At 47.3% G+C, this 18,850-nt stretch overlaps 1 protein-coding gene across 6 annotated transcripts in view; it reads right to left on the bottom strand.

Moving 5' to 3' along the window:
* Positions 1-18,850, bottom strand: part of LZTS3 (leucine zipper tumor suppressor family member 3) — an 81,426-nt gene that overhangs the window by 14,331 nt on the left and 48,245 nt on the right. For 4 of the 6 annotated variants that reach the window (XM_082236450.1, XM_082236447.1, XM_082236448.1 and 1 more), the window contains exons 2-3: positions 5,644-5,740; positions 674-1,162 (exon numbers count right to left, since the gene is read on the bottom strand). In XM_082236450.1, the coding sequence (XP_082092576.1) occupies positions 674-1,123 (450 nt within the window). In that variant the 5' untranslated portion in view covers positions 1,124-1,162; positions 5,644-5,740. The remainder of the gene's footprint in view (positions 1-673; positions 1,163-5,643; positions 5,741-18,850) is intronic. The other 2 variants (XM_082236452.1, XM_082236451.1) reach the window with 1 other exon arrangement.

Here is an 18,850-nt window from a genome sequence, read left to right as displayed (position 1 = left end):
GTTCGTGTCACTGAAGGAGCGTCTCCACCCCCATCATTCTGCCTGGACGCTGAGGTCCAGCGCCGAGGGCCTTCTGGCGATTCCCTCACTGCGAGAAGCCCATGTTACAGGGAACTAGGCAGAGGGCCTTCTCGGTGGTGGCGCCCGCCCTGTGGAATGCCCTCCCACCAGATGTCAAAGAGAAAAACAACTACCAGACTTTTAGAAGACATCTGAAGGCAGCCCTGTTTAGGGAAGCTTTTAATGTTTAATAGGTTATTGTATTTTAGTGTTCTGTTGGAAGCCGCCCAGAGTGGCTGGGGAAACCCAGCCAAATGGGTGGGGTATAAATGATAAATTGTTATCACCATCATCATCACCACCATCATCTTGCCCAAGGCAACTCCAAGTGACTTATAACCAAACAACCAAGCATTGCCTGTTGTACGTGCAAAGAGCTAGATGTTTTGTTAAATTTAACCATGTTTTTTTAAAAATTGCTTCCTTCAAACTGCAATACAATGAAATGCAGTCTGGAAGAAATAAAGGAAGAAATGAAAATACAATTGAGAATGAACGCAAACATTTAATGCGGTCATTCCACAGACCACGTGGATGAAGGCCGTGGACCAATGTGGCTGCTCACGGACCACGGTCTGGGTACCCCTCTTCTAGGATGTAAATTGAGTCTCACCTGGTCTAGTTTACCAGAGACTGGCAATATCTTTGGTGGGTTACTGGGTTCTCTGTACTGGGGAGGAGGTGGGATGTTCTTCTCGTTGTTGGCCGCGACGTTCCCACAGAGGTCTGCCTTCCCTTTTTCGCTCTTGCGCAGGTCCCCGTTGATGAAGATGGAGTGGGAGATCTTCTCCGTCTTGTAGGTCTTCTCCTCCCCGGAGTAGCGGTTCGAGATCTCCCGCGTGGAGTAGCTGTTCCGGGACCCATCGACCTGGCGCCCGCCGCTCTGCGTCCTGGTACCCACGCTCTTCATGGCGAACTCTTGCTCGCCGGCAACGCCGCTGCCGACGCTTCCCATCGTGCCCTGGGAGGCGGGTTCGGTGAGCCTGGGGTCGAAGGGGTGGAAGGCTTCCTTGTTGTGGTAGCTGGCGTCACTAAGGACGGAGAGGGTCTCTAATTTGGCCATGGCAAGGTATGGTAGTGGAGGCACAAGTCGTCAGTGGCACTGGGAGAGAGAAAGGGGGAAAGAACAGGACGTCACAAAAAGAGGTTGCTTGGAGCAGCCGTGAACACAAGAAAAGCCCAGCTATGGGGGCACAAGGGGAATAAACGTGGGCAGAGCCTCACCAAAGGCCCATCTAGTCAGCCTAGCACCCTGTATTCCAAGTAGCCAAAGAGATGGCCACAGGAAGCATCCAAGCAGGACCTGGGTGCAAGTTGGTGCTGACCTTTAAAGCCTCAGTCCAGTATATCTGAAGGAGCGCCTCCACCCCCCATCATTCTACACGGACACTGAGGTCCAGTGCCGAGGGCCTTCTGGCAGTTCCCTCACTGCGAGAAGCCAAGTTACAGGGCCTTCTCGGTAGTGGCACCCACCCTGTGGAATGCCCTCCCATCAGATGTCATAGAGAACAACTACTACCAGACTTTTCAAAGACATCTGAAGGCAGCCCTGTTTAGGGAAGCTTTTAATGTTTGATGCATTACTGTATTTTAATATTTTGTTGGAAGCCGCCCAGAGTGGCTGGGGAAGCCCAGCCAGATAGGTGGGGTATAAGTAATAAATTATTATAATAATAATATTATTATTATTATAAGTGTCCTCGACGCCTACTTGAGTCCCCTAGGAGCTGGAATTCAGAAGTGTATTGTCTCTGACCCTGGGGGACAGAACACAGGCACCGTGGCTCACAGCCTCAGATGCCCTCCATGGTTGTCCTCCAAGTTGGTAGCCATCACTATGCCCTGTGGGAGCCAATTCAACCGAACGGCATGCTATCGGTGGCTACTAGCCACAATGGCTTGCCTCCATCTCCACTGGGAATCCCAAACTGCAGTTGGAGAGAGGGCTGTGGGGACCCAGGTCTTGCTTGCAAGCTTTTCTTTCTGGTTGGCCACTGTGGGGAAAGGATGCTGAGAGCTAGATGGGCCACGGGCCTGATCCTGCAGGGCTCTACTTGCACCCTTACGATTCTTGTTTCTGGGCCGGGGTAAGGGCCAGGGGCTGGCGCACCGCAACTCCCGCTCACCTCTTTCGCAGAGTTTCTGAGCTGCCGAATATTAAAAGAATACGTAAACAGTACGAAACAAAACGCAGCGAAGAACGGAAGAGTGGTATAAAAACAGTACACATCACAACAGCAGAGGTGTAAAAACCCAGACTTTATTGGTCAGAGAGAGGAGGGTGTTCCAGACTACAGTCTCCCTGTGCCTCGCCCCCATAACAGGAGCCAATTCTTAGGGGCTGAGGTCCCTGCCGCTCTCAATAAAACATTTGAGGGGGCCAGCCCCCCAGAGTTGATGGGCATTGCCATTCAAACAGTGGGTGGGTGCCACATCTGGTGACTGATTATATGGGGCGGGGCTTACCTGGCCCCCCTCCAATGTTTTATTCAAGCTGGCACCCCTGCTTGCCCCTCTTGGCAGCAACCCCCGGTGCTCGGAAGCTGGGAGAGCAATGGAGACCTACTGTGACCACTAGACGCTACTGCCTGCCACCCCCCTCTCATCCTGCCCCCTTCCTGACCTGTCAGCCTGCTCATCCACTTGCCTACCTGTTAGGGACTGGCTAGATGAGGAAGAATGGGGAGAGCCGCCCACCCAAGTGCCCCCGGGGAAGGGCACAATAGATGACAACTTAGATCCTGGATTCCGGTGGTGGGATACCGGCCACACCTCATCCCAGACCCACTTTGGGTGGATTTCTTACCATTGCCCTGCACACTGACCCTCATGTAGACCTACCGCAGTCCAGTACAGGATCTAACTAGGTCAGGCCCCTGAGCTCAGCTGCCCACAGTCGAGGGCTAATAATATTGCCTTCTGGTCCTTAAGTAAAGGTAAAGGGACCCCTGACCATTAGGTCCAGTCGTGGCCGACTCTGGGGTTGCGGCGCTCATCTCGCTCTATAGGCCGAGGGAGCCGGCGTTTGTCCACAGACAGCTTCCAGGTCATGTGACCAGCATGACTAAGCAGCTTCTGGTGAACCAGAGCAGTGCACGGAAACGCCGTTTACCTTCCCGCTGGAGTGGTACCTATTTATCTACTTGCACTTTGTGCTTTCGAACTGCTAGGTTGGCAGGAGCAGGGACCGAGCAACGGGAGCTCACCCTTTCATGGGGATTCGAACCACCGACCATCTGATCGGCAAGTCCTAGGCTCTGTGGTTTAACCCACAGCACCACCCGCGTCCCTCCTTCTGGCCCTTACATGGGTGCAATTTTATAAAACAGAGCGAAGCTGAAATCGCCCTCCAGCCTGCCAAGGTCATCAAAACAACTGGGAGAGAGCCATTGGGGGCCCCAACCATTGCTATTTGTCTCTCCCCCCCACCCCGAGGTCTGATACTGGCTAAGCACCTGAGCAGCCTCACCTGAATTATCTGCCTGCCATCTCCTCCCCCATTTCAACATAGGAATCTGCTGCTGTAGATGTTCTGTGAGATTCTCCTCTTTGCTCATCCCAGGGCTTAATGGCAGCACCTGAAGGAGATTCCAGGATGCCAGCTGTGTACACCTGACTCCTTGCAAAGGGGGCATCAGCGAAGGGGCAGTTTGGGTGGGCAGCAAGCTAGCAAAGTGCGGCAACCCTCACACTGAGACAGCAGGGAGTAGCACAACAGCAAACCGGACGTAATTACGATTGCTGCGTGTAGAGCGAAACCACAGCTACCAACGCCCCCATGCTCCCTTCCCAACACACACGCACACACACCAATAGCATCCTGCAGCAAGGATGTTAAGTGCACTGGCGTTCGGAAAACCACAACAGCTACACACAAACACACAGAGAGAGCCACAAAACAACATGTCTAGTCCCCAGTGCCGTGAGAAAAGTGCCGTTGGATTGGCCCAATCTCCAGCTGTTTTTGGACTACAATTCCCATCTTCCCTGACCACTAGGGCAGATGGGAGTTGTAGTCCAAAAACAGCTGGAGACCCGAGTTTGGGAAATGCTGGACTAGAACGCCTTCGGGGTCCCTTCCAACTCGCCGATTCTATGATCCTATGAATGCTGTTCCAATACAGTGGTGCCTCGCAAGACGAAATTAATCCGTTCCGCGAGTCTCTTCGTCTAGCGGTTTTTTCGTCTTGCGAAGCAACCCTATTAGCGGCTTAGCGGATTAGCGCTATTAGCGGTTTAGCGGCTATTAAAGGCTTAGCGGATTAGCGGCTAAAAGGCTATTAGCGGCTTAGCGGCTTAGAAAAAGGGGGGGAGTGAAAAAAAATCGGAACACTCGCAAGCAAGCCCATAGGGAAAATCATCTTGCGAAGCAGCTCAAAAACGGAAAACCCTTTCGTCTACCGGGTTTTCCATCTTGCGAGGCATTCGCCTTGCGGGGCATCACTGTATCAGGTGCTAAATGTCAGGGAGGCTGGTAGTTAATTGCATCATAATCTAAGGAGAGCCTTGGCTGCTGGATGAGGCCACAGACTCGTCTGGTCTCTTATCCCCTTCTCACAGTAATTAAACAGGTGCCTACAAGCAGGTGATGAAACTGGAGGAGCGAGAGGAGAGACATGTTTCACCAAACAGGTCGAGATCCACAGATGTGATGGCTTGCAGCTCCTTCCTGCTGCCATTTGAAAACTGGAGAAGTTGAAGACTTAACCATTTAGCTGTATGCATATGCATGAAGTGGGGAGAGACAATGTGTGTTTGTGTTTATGGGTGTGTGTGTGTAAGACATTTCTTCAAGGTAGCATGGAGTCACAGGTTCCATGTGACCAACTCTGGCACCTTTCCATACCAGGGCATGTCATTTTAGGGGGTGAAACTTAATTTTTGCCAATTTCTTCAACGGGGGGTGAGACTCTAAATCTGCTGTTATTTTTGTGACAGGAAAACATTTAGCTCGGCAAGTCTGTGCTTCATGAAGAAGCACATATACTGCTTTAGGAAAACCAAAGACTTTCACCTTCTGTAAACATGTAATGCTAAATAAATAACAGCAACAAGAAATGACTGCAAGTACTTGGCAATCATTTTTAATGATTTCTATGCAATTTTATGCACACTTTACTTACCAAACAAAACGAAATTGTATTAATTTAACTGGCATATCTTTCAAATTCCCAAGTCAGGTTAATATCTTTCTTTCTTTTTTTAGCATCCCTAGTTTTTGGAATTTGAAAGGTGAAAAATTCAAGATGCCTTATTCCCATATACCTGAACCCATCCTCTTTTCACTAAGCTGTGGCACATTCAAAAGAACCAATGGCCACCGTGGAATGACAAGTTTACTCACCTAGCAGGGAGAGATTGCTATTATAACCCCCATGCAAATTCACTGACCAACCATGGGGAGGGGGGTGCAGATTCTGACCAGGGAAATGTCAATCAGCAAAAGGGACGAATCGGGTTGACTGCGGGGGCAGTGAGAAAGAAAAGGAATTAGCTTAGGATGCAGTGCTCTCGTGGGTTGGCCTCGAGGTCATCATGTCCTTATCCCTCCCTCGCACAAGACAGAACAGTGATTTTATTTACTTGAATGAGCCGGCTCAGGTCTAAATCTCCGGCTGCGACACAGCACCTCCTAGGTTCCCAAACGATCCCCGCTCATTCACAGGCCTGGTTATAGGTGCTAAAAAAATGGAATGGAAGAAGATAAAACAGATTAAAACAAGGCCTGGAAAGTCTTGAAAACAATACAATTTTCATTCTGCCCCTCTTACCCTGACACGTGTTTGCTTCAGAAGCGTCACCCAAGAAGCGCCTCTGGAGAAACAGGAACCACAAAAGCCACCTCAGATATTGCATACGAGCAAAAAAAAAAAAATGGCATTTACCCAGGTAACCCTTCGCCACCTGAACACAGGATGTGTCTGTTCCTTTCCACACTCATAAATGACTGGTTCACTGAAACAAAATTTAAAAATTCCTTCCAGTAGCATCTTAGAGACCAACTAAGTTTGTTCTGGGTATGAGCTTTCGTGTGCATGCACACTTCTTCAGATACACTGAAACAGAAGTCACCAGACCCTTCTATATAGGGAGAGGGTGGGGAGGGGTATTACTCAGAAGGGTGGTGGGAATGGGTGATTGGCTAATACGTGTGGTAAACCTGTTGACAACCGTTAATGACTGCAATTGGTCTTACAGGAAAAAGCAAGGGGTGAGATGGCCACAAATTGCTTTATCGTGTATAATGAGATAAGAATCCAATGTCTCTATTCAGACCAGGTCTCTCCATGGTTTTAAGTTTGGTAATAAGTTGCAACTCAGCAACTTCGCTTTCCAGTCTATTTCTGAAATTCTTCTGTAATAAGACAGCTACTTTGAGATCTTGTATAGGATGTCCTGGGAGATTGAAGGGTTCTCCTACTGGTTTCTCTGTCTTGCGATTCCTGATGTCAGATTTCACTGAAGTCCATAATTCATTGGCTCCGAATACAAATCTCACTTATTCATAATGCTACTTTCAATACAGTGGAACCTCGTATTGCAAACGTGATCCGTGCGGGAGGCATAACTTGCACCGTCTGCAACCCGCAGCGTTGCGTCTGTGCATGTCGCAATTTGGCGCGTCTGCACATGCACCGAAACCTGGAAGTAACCCGTTCCAGTACTTCTGGGTTTGGCACAGTGCGCAACCTGAAATCGCGTAACCTGAAGCGTCTGTAAGCCAAGGTACCACTGTACAAGGTGCGCATTAAGAATCCTGAGTTATGCCCCGACTTGGATTTAATCTGAGCCGCAGAAGAACTCCTCCTTATTCCCACCCACTGACCTGACTGTTGTCAATGTCCTAAGTGCTGGGAGCCCTGGAAGGTACCTGGTATCAGTATGGCTACCATTGCCCTGGGGAAATTACATTTCCCAGGGCTCCTGAAATGTAACTATAAATGGAATTCCAGGCACCAAGGATGTTGGGAGAAAGGAAGAAAAGAGGAGAGTTGAGAATGACCTTCTTCTTCAGTCACTGAGCAGTAGCCACCATCTCCCTGTTAAGGAGCTGGAGGTCGGTCAACAGTTAGGAATCTATTGAGAATTTGGGGTTGGGAGGAGAGACGTTCTCTGTGAGAATGAAACACTTTTGTTTGGGACAGGCAATTACCGTCTAAGCTGAGCCTGGGAGTTCACCCATCAGTACTCATGGTGTAAGGACAAAATGGCACCCCCTCCGTAGAATTACCAAACTGCACCCGTTTTTACTACCCCACAGTGAAACTCCAGTGGCATAAACTGCCAGCACCTTCGTGGGCAGTGGCTTCATCTAGGAGCCAAACGGCAAACGCAGATATTGTCAAAAAGTGCCCAATTCAACAACTCAAAACAGGCTTAAATTTTATTTAAATTAAGACCAACTTTCCAGCCCTTAGGGCTGTAAAGATACACCAGAAAGTGTGTGTGTGTGTGTGTGTGTGTGTGTGTGTGTTGCATCTGCAAAAGGAGATTCCACACACCCCCTGTCACACACAAGAAAAAATACCTCATTTAGAATGGCCATCTGCAGTTTCTTTTTTTAATTATTTTTTAAAATACTTTTTAATTGAATTTTCACTTTAAACAAACAACAATAAACTTCAGCATCCATTTGAACAACTCCTTTCCCCCTGCTCTGCCGAGCAATGACTTCCCTCTCTCCCTCCTGCCAACAGTTTTCTATTTCCAATCTACATCTCACGGTTTCCTCTTTATTCAAGTCCATGTCATAAGATTTATTTTCATCCTGCTAGTATCTTCAAACTTCTACAGTTATTATTTAGATAATCAGTAAATTTACTCCAATCTCTTTGGAATTTTGATTCATCCTGGTTTCGAATCCATCATCTGCAGTTTCTTATAGGTATATAGGGTGGGTGTTGTGTTTTATTTTTTTAAAAAAATAAATACACCCTTTTAGTCATTCAAAACGCTTTTATTGATTAATGTAAGCCAGACATATTCAAGAGACTGCAATCTACTCCCACTATAAAAAAACCTAGCCGTAATCTTCCCATTGGATTGACCAGAGTTGTTGAGCTTTTGTGGGGAGGGATGAAACAAAGTTGTTGAGTTTCTTGTTTTGGGGGAGGGAGGGGGCGGGTTCCCACGATCAACCAGGATCAACCGGAGACATCCTGTGTGATCCACCAGTAGATCGCGATCAACCTGTTGGACAGCCCTGGTCTAATCAGTTTCATTTTTGTTACCCATATAATAATCAGGACGTGTCTGATTGTCAACACTCCCCACCCAAAAGAGAACTTAGCACCGTACATGAAGATTCCCTTATGGTCAGTTCTGAACCACCGGACCCACAGACTTTGAAAAATATGGTCCTAACGGACCCATAATGCGCTCCTTGCACCCGCAAGAGAAGAGACCATAAAGCAAGGGAGCGACGACGCAGGCAAGGACTTTCTCGGATCAAGGCCAGAGCGCGCCTTAAATTGTGCCTTCCCTGCCTGGCGGCACGGCAGAGCTCTCAGTGTGGCAAAGACCAGCTATAAATCTGTTCGCTGCCCGTTGATGGCCGGTGCATGGTTTGTTCAGCCCTTGTAATAAAGAAAAATGGACAACCTCCAGAAGCTGCTCTCCTTCTGCCGCCGTAACAGATCCTGAGTTATGTTCTCCGGGAAGCAAAATCCTGCTCTGTTCCAACTCAAGCAGCCTTCGGTTACAGAAAAGACCCCACTCTTTCGCCGCCAGCCCCCAGAACGCCCTCAGAGGGGGCACACGGAGAAGGGGCTCAGATACTGTTCTCAGGGCCTGAGTAGGTTGGTACGTATTTATTAAAAAAATAATGTTTCGCTGTTTCATGTAAAATACAGTGGTCCCTTGGTTCTCAAACGGCTTAGTTGTCAAACAAATCGGCTCCTAAATGCCGCAAAAGTGAGTGTTCGACACGGCTTCCAATTGAGCGCAGGAAGCTCCTGCAGCCAATTGGAAGCCGTGTCTTGGTTTTCGAACAGTTTCGGGAGTCGAACGGACTTCTGGAATGGATTAAGAGCCAGTGTGGTGTAGTGGTTAAGAGCGGTAGTCTCGTAATCTGGTGAACCGGGTTCGCGTCTCCGCTCCTCCACCTGCAGCTGCTGGGTGACCTTGGGCCAGTCACACTTCTCTGAAGTCTCTCAGCCCCACTCACCTCACAGAGTGTTTGTGGTGGGGGAGGAAGGGAAAGGAGAATGTGAGCCGCTTTGAGACTCCTGAAGGGGAGTGAAAGGTGGGATATCAAATCCAAACTCTTCTATTAAGTTCAAGAACCAAGGTACCACTGCCTACAATATATGCACATATAAAGTATTTAAACATAAGGCACCACAAATACAAATTAAATAGCAAGGCAGCCTACAATGTATAGACATAAAGGTAAAGGTAAAAGGACCCTTGACCATTAGGTCCAGTTGCGGACGACTCTGAGGTTGCGGCACTCATCTCGCTTTACTGGTGGAGGGAGCCGGCGTACAGCTTCCGGGTCATGTGGTCAGCATGACTAAGCCACTTCTGGCGAACCAGAGCAGCGCACGGAAACGCCGTTTACCTTCCCGCCGGAGCGGTACCTATTTATCTACTTGCACTTTGACATGCTTTCGAACTGCTAGGTTGGCAGAAGCAGGGACTGAGCAACGGGAGCTCACCCCATCGTGGGGATTCGAACCACCAACCTTCTGATCAGTGAGCCCTAGGCTCTGTGGTTTAACCCACAGTGCCACCTGCGTCCCACCCGCTGTTCATATAGCATTCTTCAAAAGTCAGGGTGGGTCTTCCAGTGGTAAGAAAATAGTGGTGACAACGCTAGGAGTGAATTGGGGACCTTCTAGTTTTGTTGCAATAGTGAGAATAGAAGTTTCCACTCGTGAAAGTTTAAGTTCATTAGCACAGAATTTCCCATGATAGTAATGTCAATGGGGGGGGGGAATAGGGATGAGGGAGAAAATTGGTTTTGTTGAATTTTAATGAATTTGAGCTTCCCATACCAATGCATGAACCTATTCTTCAAAATTTGCACGCCTCTGAATTTCACAATGCAGTTCTCCAAATGCTATGTACAGAAATGCATATCTAAGGATAAAGTGTGTATTAAAATGCAGGTATTAGTGAAAAAAGAACATACAGAAATGCATTATAAAGGGGCAATTTTTTTGCAGAAGTATGTATCTTAATCAAAACTGAATGCAGAGATTTGCTTATTAGGAGAAATTTGCACTAAATGTACTAGGTGCATTTTCTTGAGGAAAGAATTCACAATTTGCTGAGGAAATATGGAGACCTGAATTCAAGATGGGAAGAATGGGAAATGGAGAGAACCCGAAACTGATAGATTTGCCTGTTTCCTAGAAAGAAATGGGAGGCTTTTCCCTTGCCCTGTCTCAGTCTGTAGGTGAGTCCCCTTCTTTTAAACGACCCATAATCGCCCCCCTTTGCCCGTCTCTTTCAGAAGCATGGCTTTATCATAAGTAGAATCTCACAATCCAACTCCCAGTGCCCGCCGGGCATGCCAGACTATTGTTAGCTAATGAAACAGACTTTGTTCAGCAGCCTCAGTGGGTGCCAAGCATTTTATTTTCCTTTACGGGTTCTCAAAAAGTTTGCCTCCTTAGCCAAGCTGCATGGAGGAAGACAGGACGGAATCAGGAGAGTTGCCATATTTCAGAAAACTATACTACCAACATGGGCTGCCATGTATCCAGCAATTTCTGCCCGGAAAGGGGGGGAAAACAATTTAAAATACGGGTTAAAATACAATTTAAAATGCAGCCTCATTTTAATAGTAGTCCATAGATCAAAACCATAAGGGGAGGAAAACATAAGGATCAGACTGAGTCCAAACCAAAGGCCAGGGGGAACAGCTCTGTCTTGCAGGCCCTACAGAAAGATGTCAACCCCCGCAAGGCCCGGGTCTCTTGTGACAGAGCGTTCCACCAAGTCGGGGCCAGTACCGAAAAGGCCCTGGCCCTAGTTGAGATCAATCTAACCACCTTGCAACTTGGGACATCCAAAATGTTACTTGTGGACCTTAAGGTCCTCCGCGGGGCATACCAGGAGAGGCGGTCCCGTATGTACAAGGGTCCTAGGCCGCATAGGGCTTTAGAAGTCAAAACCAGCACCTTAAACCTGACCCTGTACTCCACCGGGAGCCAGTGCAGTTGGTAAAGCACTGGATGAATGTGATGTGATGCGATCGTTTTAGCAGGTCTAAAATGATGCACATCTGGGCAAAAAAACCTCCCAAAATTTCTACATATACGCTCATGGGGCCTGAACTGGCAGTGACTGAACTGGAACAAGACCTTTGGGTCATAAAGGATGGCTCAGTAGAGGTGTTGACCCTGTATTTGACGGCTGTGAAAAAGAATGGCACGCTGCGTGTGGATCACTAGGAAAGGGAATGAAAACAGCCTTTCCAATATTACGATGCTGTCGAACAAATTGATGGTGCAGCTGCATTTGGGATTCTGTGTGCAGTCCTTGTCACCTCGCCTTGAAAAAGATATTGCAGAGCTGGAAAAGGTTAAGAAAGGGACAATCCAAACCCATCAAGGAGATGGATCAACTCTCCTGTGAAGGAATATTGCAGCATTTGGAGCTTTTTAGTTTAGGGGAAAGGTGAGTAGAGGTCTATAACAAATATAAGGAGATATCCAGTGAAGCTGAAGACTGGGAAATTCGGGAGAGGCAAAAGGAGGTACTTCTTCACACAAAAGCATATTTGATGCTAAGGAGTCTTGGCAGCTGCTTAAATTTTCTTGATCAGCTGGTCGTTTCAATGATTAATTTGTGGTGTTTAAACATTGTATATACCTAGAGACGTCCATGACTGGACCTAATGGTCAGGGGTCCCTTTACCTTTATATGAACAGCAGAACCATCATATATGCTTTGTAATTCTTCCCTTGCATCATGAGGACCAGCACCTTGCTTGTTTTTTTTAAAAAAGAAAAAAAATCTTAAAGGAACCATGAAGATTATTTGGATCCTGCAGCACAATACTAAAGGCTGAGTTAAAAGATAACATTTCAGGCTCCCGGGACAGAGACTGGAAGCCCGGCTTCTGCATCATTTGTGCAAGAGAGACAGAACTTTCCCATCTTTATTACCGCCCCGTTCTGGTATGTGTTTGTTATGTTTGGCTGAACATGAGCAGGATTTAGTCTACAAAACTTGACTAAGCCAACAGTCAATATTTAACCAGCCCCTCCCTCACGGCTCCAAAAGGGTTTTGGTTTCCTCAGCTGAAACCATGCATTAGGAGAGATTTCGTGCAACTACAAAAGGGGAGACAAAAGAGAACTTCTCCATCATCGACGCTGATCGAGTTTTGTATTTCCGGGGAGCTGAATCCGAGGTCTTTGTTTAGCCTAATTCCTTTTTCTCCCCATGTTCAAGCGAGGCTGAACAGAATCTCTTTGTTTGGGTTGGACTGTGGTAAACGGAGACGTCCTTTGCAAATCCTCTTTTTCAAAAAAAGAAGAAAAAAAGAAGAGGTCTACGTACACTCATTGAACTGGTTAATGCTGTAATAAAAGGGATGTCCTTGCCCCTGAAGAAATTCTCAAGCTAAGACCGAACTCTCAGGGTGGGGTGCCACAAAACAAAGGGACTCCCTTTTGGCCTCTCTCCCCCATCTGGTTTCAACTCTCATTTCTGTCCCAGGTCACAACCTTCAACAAGCCCATCCTTCAACTTCCCCTCGATTGGGATGTACTTCCATTTAGGGCAGTTTTCCCCAAACCTTCTGGGGCGGAGAAGGTGAGAGCTAGTTGTTGTTGTTGTTTAGTCGTGTCCGACTCTTCATGACCCCCTGGACCAGAGCACGCCAGGCACTCCTGTCTTCCACTGCCTCCCGCAGTTTGGTCAGACCCATGCTGGTAGCTTCGAGAACACTGTCCAACCATCTCGTCCTCCGTCCTCCCCTTCTCCTTGTGCCCTCCATCTTTCCCAACATCAGGGTCTTTTCCAGGGAGTCTTCTCTTCTCATGAGGTGGCCAAAGTCTTGGAGCCTCAGCTTCAGGATCTGTCCTTCCAGTGAGCACTCAGGGCTGATTTCCTTCAGAATGGAGAGGTTTGATCTTCTTGCAGTCCATGGGACTCTCAAGAGTCTCCTCCAGCACCATAATTCAAAAGCATCCATTCTTCGGCAATCAGCCTTCTTGATGGTCCAGCTCTCACTTCCATACATCACTACTGGGAAAACCATAGCTTTTATGGTCCATATACCTATGTTGGCAAGGTGATGTCTCTACTTTTTAAGATGCTGTCTAGGTTTGTCATTGCTAGTAGGGCCCACCAATGTCTGTGTGAAGCAAGGGTTCAGATCTACCCTTGAAAGAGGACTCTGCATTATAATCATCATCATCATCATAATCTCTTTCAGGTTTTGTTTTCATTTAGATTAGTCTGGGTTTTCTTACTGTATTGCATTATGAAAAAGCCTTAATGAAATCTCATGGAACGGGGGGAGAAGGTCATGCGAGCCAGCCCTCAATTGGCTAAACCTGCCAACTATTTGAAAATAGAATTCCATTGAGATAAGAACACGAAATAAGCCCATTTTGGGCCTGGTAGGTTAATCATTAGTGTTGTGCTAGTGAGCAGCCGTGTGAGAAATCCCTGGGCATCTTTCCAGTCCCAAAACACACCAGGAGGACTTAATCAGTGCTATTCTAGGGAGAAACTTGTAGTTACCAACAGCAAAGGAGACCAGTGTGTTCTTGTTTACCCTTCATTCATGGCCACTGGAAGCGTGGACGTTTGGGAATGTGGACATTTTGGGGGAAGCTTCCGTTCTCAGGCACGAGAGGGTCACAAGAGCGGATAAGTCTGTCGCCACAAAGACTAAGCTCTGCCTCCAGCGTCAGAGACAGTGTAAAGAAGATATCATTCCACATGCTGCCCTGCTGCATTCATCACATGCACCACTGTTTCTGTTCTGCTGCAGTTACGCTTCCACCAGAAACCACGCTATTCGCCTTGCATTCCACAGTGGTGAAATCACGTTCACTGATATAGTTTGCTGTCACAGACTGGTTGGAAGCAGAGGAACGGTGGGAGGAACCAGCTGGGGGACCCCCAAGGGAAAGAGGCTGAGAGCCAGGGGACTGGTGGAGAGAGAACGATGAGTGGCCAGAGGGAGAAGAGGGAGATGGCTGGGAATAATAATAATAATAATAATAATAATAATAATAATAATATATAATAATAATCAAAATAAAAAAATTCCTTCCAGTAGCACCTTAAAGACCAACTAAGTTAGTTCTTGGTATGAGCTTTCGTGTGCATGCACACTTCTTCAGATACCAAATAAATAGTATTATATTTATTATTTATATAGTATAAATAAATAATATTATTTATACCCCGCCCATCTGGGCGGATTCCAACAGAATACTAAAATACAATAATCTACTAAACATTAAAAGCTTCCCTAAACAGGGCTGCCTTCAGATGTCTTCTAAAAGTTTGGTAGCTATTTTTCTCATTGACATCTGGTGGGATGGCATTCCACCGAGCGGGTGCCACTACCGAGGAGGCCCTCTGCCTGGTGTCAAAGCTGAAGAGGTAACAGGGTTTAGTGAGCGGGGAGAGTTTGTGCAAGAGAGAAGTGCAGAATCAGAGGCAGAAGCTGAAGCCAGAGAGAGGGGAGACTGAGAGGAAGAGATGAGTCTGGCTAGTGGAGAGTCATGGATGCCTCCCTATGACAACAAGCTCCCCATAACAAGCTCCCCTACTGCTGTCTCCTAAAACCAGGAGAGGCATGAAAAGGGCGGAGGAGAGGTTGGCTTCACAAAGGCACAGTCTCTGATTGCTTGTAAAAAAAAAAAACCCCAGAGAGGGGGCTTAGACAGCTGTGGGGAGACGGGGACCTTTAGTCTCGGCAACTGATTTCAGAGATGGAAAGAAGATAAAGTCCTGACCAGAGATGAATGGCTGAATAAGACTACACTGAAATGGCAAAATTGACCGGGTAAATCAAAAACCAGGAAGAGAAGAACTTTAAGAAGGAATGGGAAAAAATATAATGTATTATGTAATTATTATTATTATTATTATTATTATTATTATTAATACTTTGCCCATCTGGCTGGGTTTCCCCAGCCACTTGGGTGGCTTTCAATAGAATATTAAAATACAATAGTCTATTAAACATTAAAAATTTCCCTAAACAGGGAAGAGAACATTGTAAACAACTAAAAACTTTGGCAGGATTTGAACAATGCTTGTAACGTGCGAAAAACTATGGTAAAAATTGATTATTATTTTTTAAATTGAGAAACTAAGAGAAGCAGTTTGCGAGGGGAAAGATTGATAATGGTAACCCTGGAAGGGCGGAGGGGAGTCGAAGGATTCGGGGATGATTTTGATGTTTAATGTTTGAATTTAAATCAGCAATGTCAAACTCAATAAAAATATATTTTAAAAAACATCGCAAAATCCATTTTGGAAAGGCAGCAGCTGAGGCAAAGTGGCAAACGAGGCCTCCGTCTCCTATGGGCGTGGGGAAACGCAAACAAACAAACGGTTGTGAACACAACGCACAGGCTTCTTTTTCTCCCTTTCATCCCAATAATAAGATAATTGTAGGCTTTTCTGTTCTGGAAGACAACATGCCCATTATGGGGGCTGCGTCGCCCATTTGCATAAGTAATCACAAGACAAAGGACAGGCGAGATGGAAAGGGGACTGGCGCTGCAACGAGAAAGGGGACGAACGACAAAGACGCAACGCACACAAACAAGAGGGACATCCTTCCATCATTCCAAGGTCCATCCATCAGGCATTATTTAGTTTTGTTATCATCATTATTACTTGACCTTCACCGTAAGGTCCCAGAGCGGTTACAGCATTACAAGACAATATTAAAAACAGTTTTAAACTGCAGTCATTCCTTGGTTCTCAAACGACTTAGTTGACGAACAAATTTGCTCCCGAACGCCGAAAACCTGGAAGTAAGTGTTCCGGTTTGTGGACGTTTTTCAGAAGCCGAACGTCCGACGCGGCTTCCGATTGAGTGCAGGAAGCCAATCGGAAGCCATGTCTTGTTTTTGAACGGTTTTGGGAGTCGAACGGACCTCTGGAATGGATTAAGTTCAAGAACCAAGGTACCACTGCCTACAATATAAGCATATATACAGTATTTAAACATAAAGCACCACAAATACAAATGAAATAGCAAGGCAGCCTACAATGTATAGACATAATGGTAAAGGGACCCCTGACTGTTAGGTCCAGTCACGGGCGACTCTGGGGTTGCAGCCGGCGCTCATCTCGCTTTATTGGCCGAGGGAGCCGGCGTACAGCTTCCAGGTCATGTGGCCAGCATGACTAAGCCGCTTCTGGCGAACCAGAGCAGTGCACGGAAATGCTGTTTACCTTCCCGCTGGAGTGGTACCTATTTATCTACTTGCACTTTGACATGCTTTCGAACTGCTAGGTTGGCAGGAGCAGGGACCGAGCAACGGGAGCTCACCCCATCACAGGGATTCGAACCGCCGGCCTTCTGACCGGCAAGCCCTAGGCTCTGTGGTTTAGACCACAGCGCCACCCGCATCGTAACCTGAGGTACCACTGTACATTGTCAAGAGACAATGGAGTGCGCCTCTGGGGGTGAAGTCAAACCGCTGCGTTAGCAACACTGAAGTGACCTCCCTGGGGGCGCAAGCCTGAGCAGAGTGTCTGGAGGTCCTGGGCTGCCCAGATGACAAGACCTCGTTGACTGGGATCCAAAGGGAAGCAGGGCAAGATGCTTGGCACCAGCTTGGCTGCAGGTGTTGCTGAAAGGAGGCGTACAAGGCACCATCCAACCGCCTTAAGGACTCCAGTCCGGGTTTGGGTAGGGTTTATTCCTAAGCCTTTTCTGCTCCCCAATATATCCCGCAAGAGAGAGGAGGTTTAGGATCAGAGTTTTCCTTCTCCTTCTCCTTGATGGGCTCCCTCCCCAGGCTAACAAGCCCCCTCTGCCCCCTCTACATCACGTCCAGAAACCATCTTTGTGACCATTGGGCCCAGTGGAGAGCCAGTGTGGTGTGGTGATTAAGAGCAGTAGACTCGTAATCTGGGGAACTGGGTTTGCGTCTCCGCTCCTCCACATGCAGCTGCTGGGTGACCTTTGGCCAGTCACACTTCTCTGAAGTCTCTCAGCCCCACTCACCTCACAGAGTGTTTGTTGTGGGGGAGGAAGGGAAAGGAGATTGCTAGCCACTTTGAGACTCCTTAGGGTAGTGATAAAACGGGATATCAAATCCAAACTCTTCTTCTTCTTCATCTGCTCAATTCGCCAGAGCCTATCTTTGCTTGCAAGAGAAGTCCCTAACTCACCGGGGTTTTGAGACCCGTTGGCTACCCTCACCTGGTTTAGCTGAGTAGTCGAAGCCGTTTCCCAAGCCACAAAACAAATTTGAACATTGGAAACAAAAGCGGCCAGTATCATAAACTGATCTGCACAATTCCTCATCATTTATTCTGCAGTGAATCCTTCGAACGCAGGTCCTGAAGGGTCAGCACATATGAAGGCAGAACAGGGTTAGTCAGAAATGAAAGGAAATTATTAGTATAAGGGGAATACCCAAGTTTGCTAAGTGCAATTGAAAAAGAATTTAAGAAGGTAATTCACCCCCCCTCCAAAAAAGTCCAGGGTAATCTTAACATGCTCAATAGCCAAAGAATATTGGGTGGTTAGGTGGAACATTTCGTGGTGGGCCTTATAACTACAGTGGTGCCTCGCAAGACGAAAATAATCCGTTCCGCGAGTCTCTTCGTCTAGCGTTTTTTTCGTCTTGCGAAGCAACCCTATTAGCAGATTAGTGGATTAGCGCTATTAGCGGTTTAGCGGCTAAAAGGCTATTAGCGGCTTAGAAAAAGGGGGGGAGCGAAAAAAATCGCAAGACTTGCAAGACGTTTTCGTCTTGCGAAGCAAGCCCATAGGGAAATTCGTCTTGCGAAGCGCATCGAAAAACGGAAAACCCTTTCGCCTAGCGGGTTTTTCGTCTTGCGGAGCACCACTGTAGTTTGTAAAATTTACTCATGCTTTCCTAGTCCCAGGAAGCACCAGGAAACTGTGCAGGACAACAAAGTCCTTCCTGGGTGGAAATTGTATTCAACTGGCTGGATTCCAATATTCCAGCTGATGTTGCCCAAGCATTTCCAAGCGTATCTTTCCCTCCAGAAGGGCTGTAAACAGAGAAGGAATACAGAGTGTTCCGCAAAAGACAGATTCTTATTTTTTAACTTCGGTACCTGGTGCGTGAGCCTGGCTCCCGTTCCACTTTCATTCGTCACACATACCTGCCTCCACGGCAAACGCCAATTTCCTTGTCGAGCTTTGCTCCACCCTTGCACTTCTGGGGGACGGCCAAATATATAAGCACACAAATAGCTCTTTGGAACACAATCTGATTGCACCTGCTTAAAAAACAAAGGGCGAGGGGAATACCCACAGCCGAACGCCCAGGGTCTTGCAGCAGGGAGCAGTTTATTTGCAAATCATACCCACTGTAAGAAGGTCAAATCTCCCCACAGTAGCCCCAGCGACCCTGGACTGCAAACGCATTACGGATTTGCTATTAACTTGGCATAAAGAAGCTGAAGCACAGCATTGCACCTCTCACCTCCTGGTATGCTACTGGCAAAAGAAATTCGGCGTGGGAGGGTCCGAAAACACTAGTTATTCATTGGTGGGGATTCAGCCAGAAACTGCAAATGTCAGGCCTTGAAACCAGTTTGAAAGCCGTGATTTTTAAGGCAGCCTTTGCTCAGCTGGTGCCCTCCAGCT

Source organism: Podarcis vaucheri (assembly GCF_965113315.1).
Source record: "Podarcis vaucheri genome assembly, chromosome: 9".
NCBI classification, from domain to species: domain Eukaryota; kingdom Metazoa; phylum Chordata; class Lepidosauria; order Squamata; family Lacertidae; genus Podarcis; species Podarcis vaucheri.
Note: the sequence above shows the minus strand (reverse complement) of the source record. Positions and strands in the feature narration are given on the sequence as shown.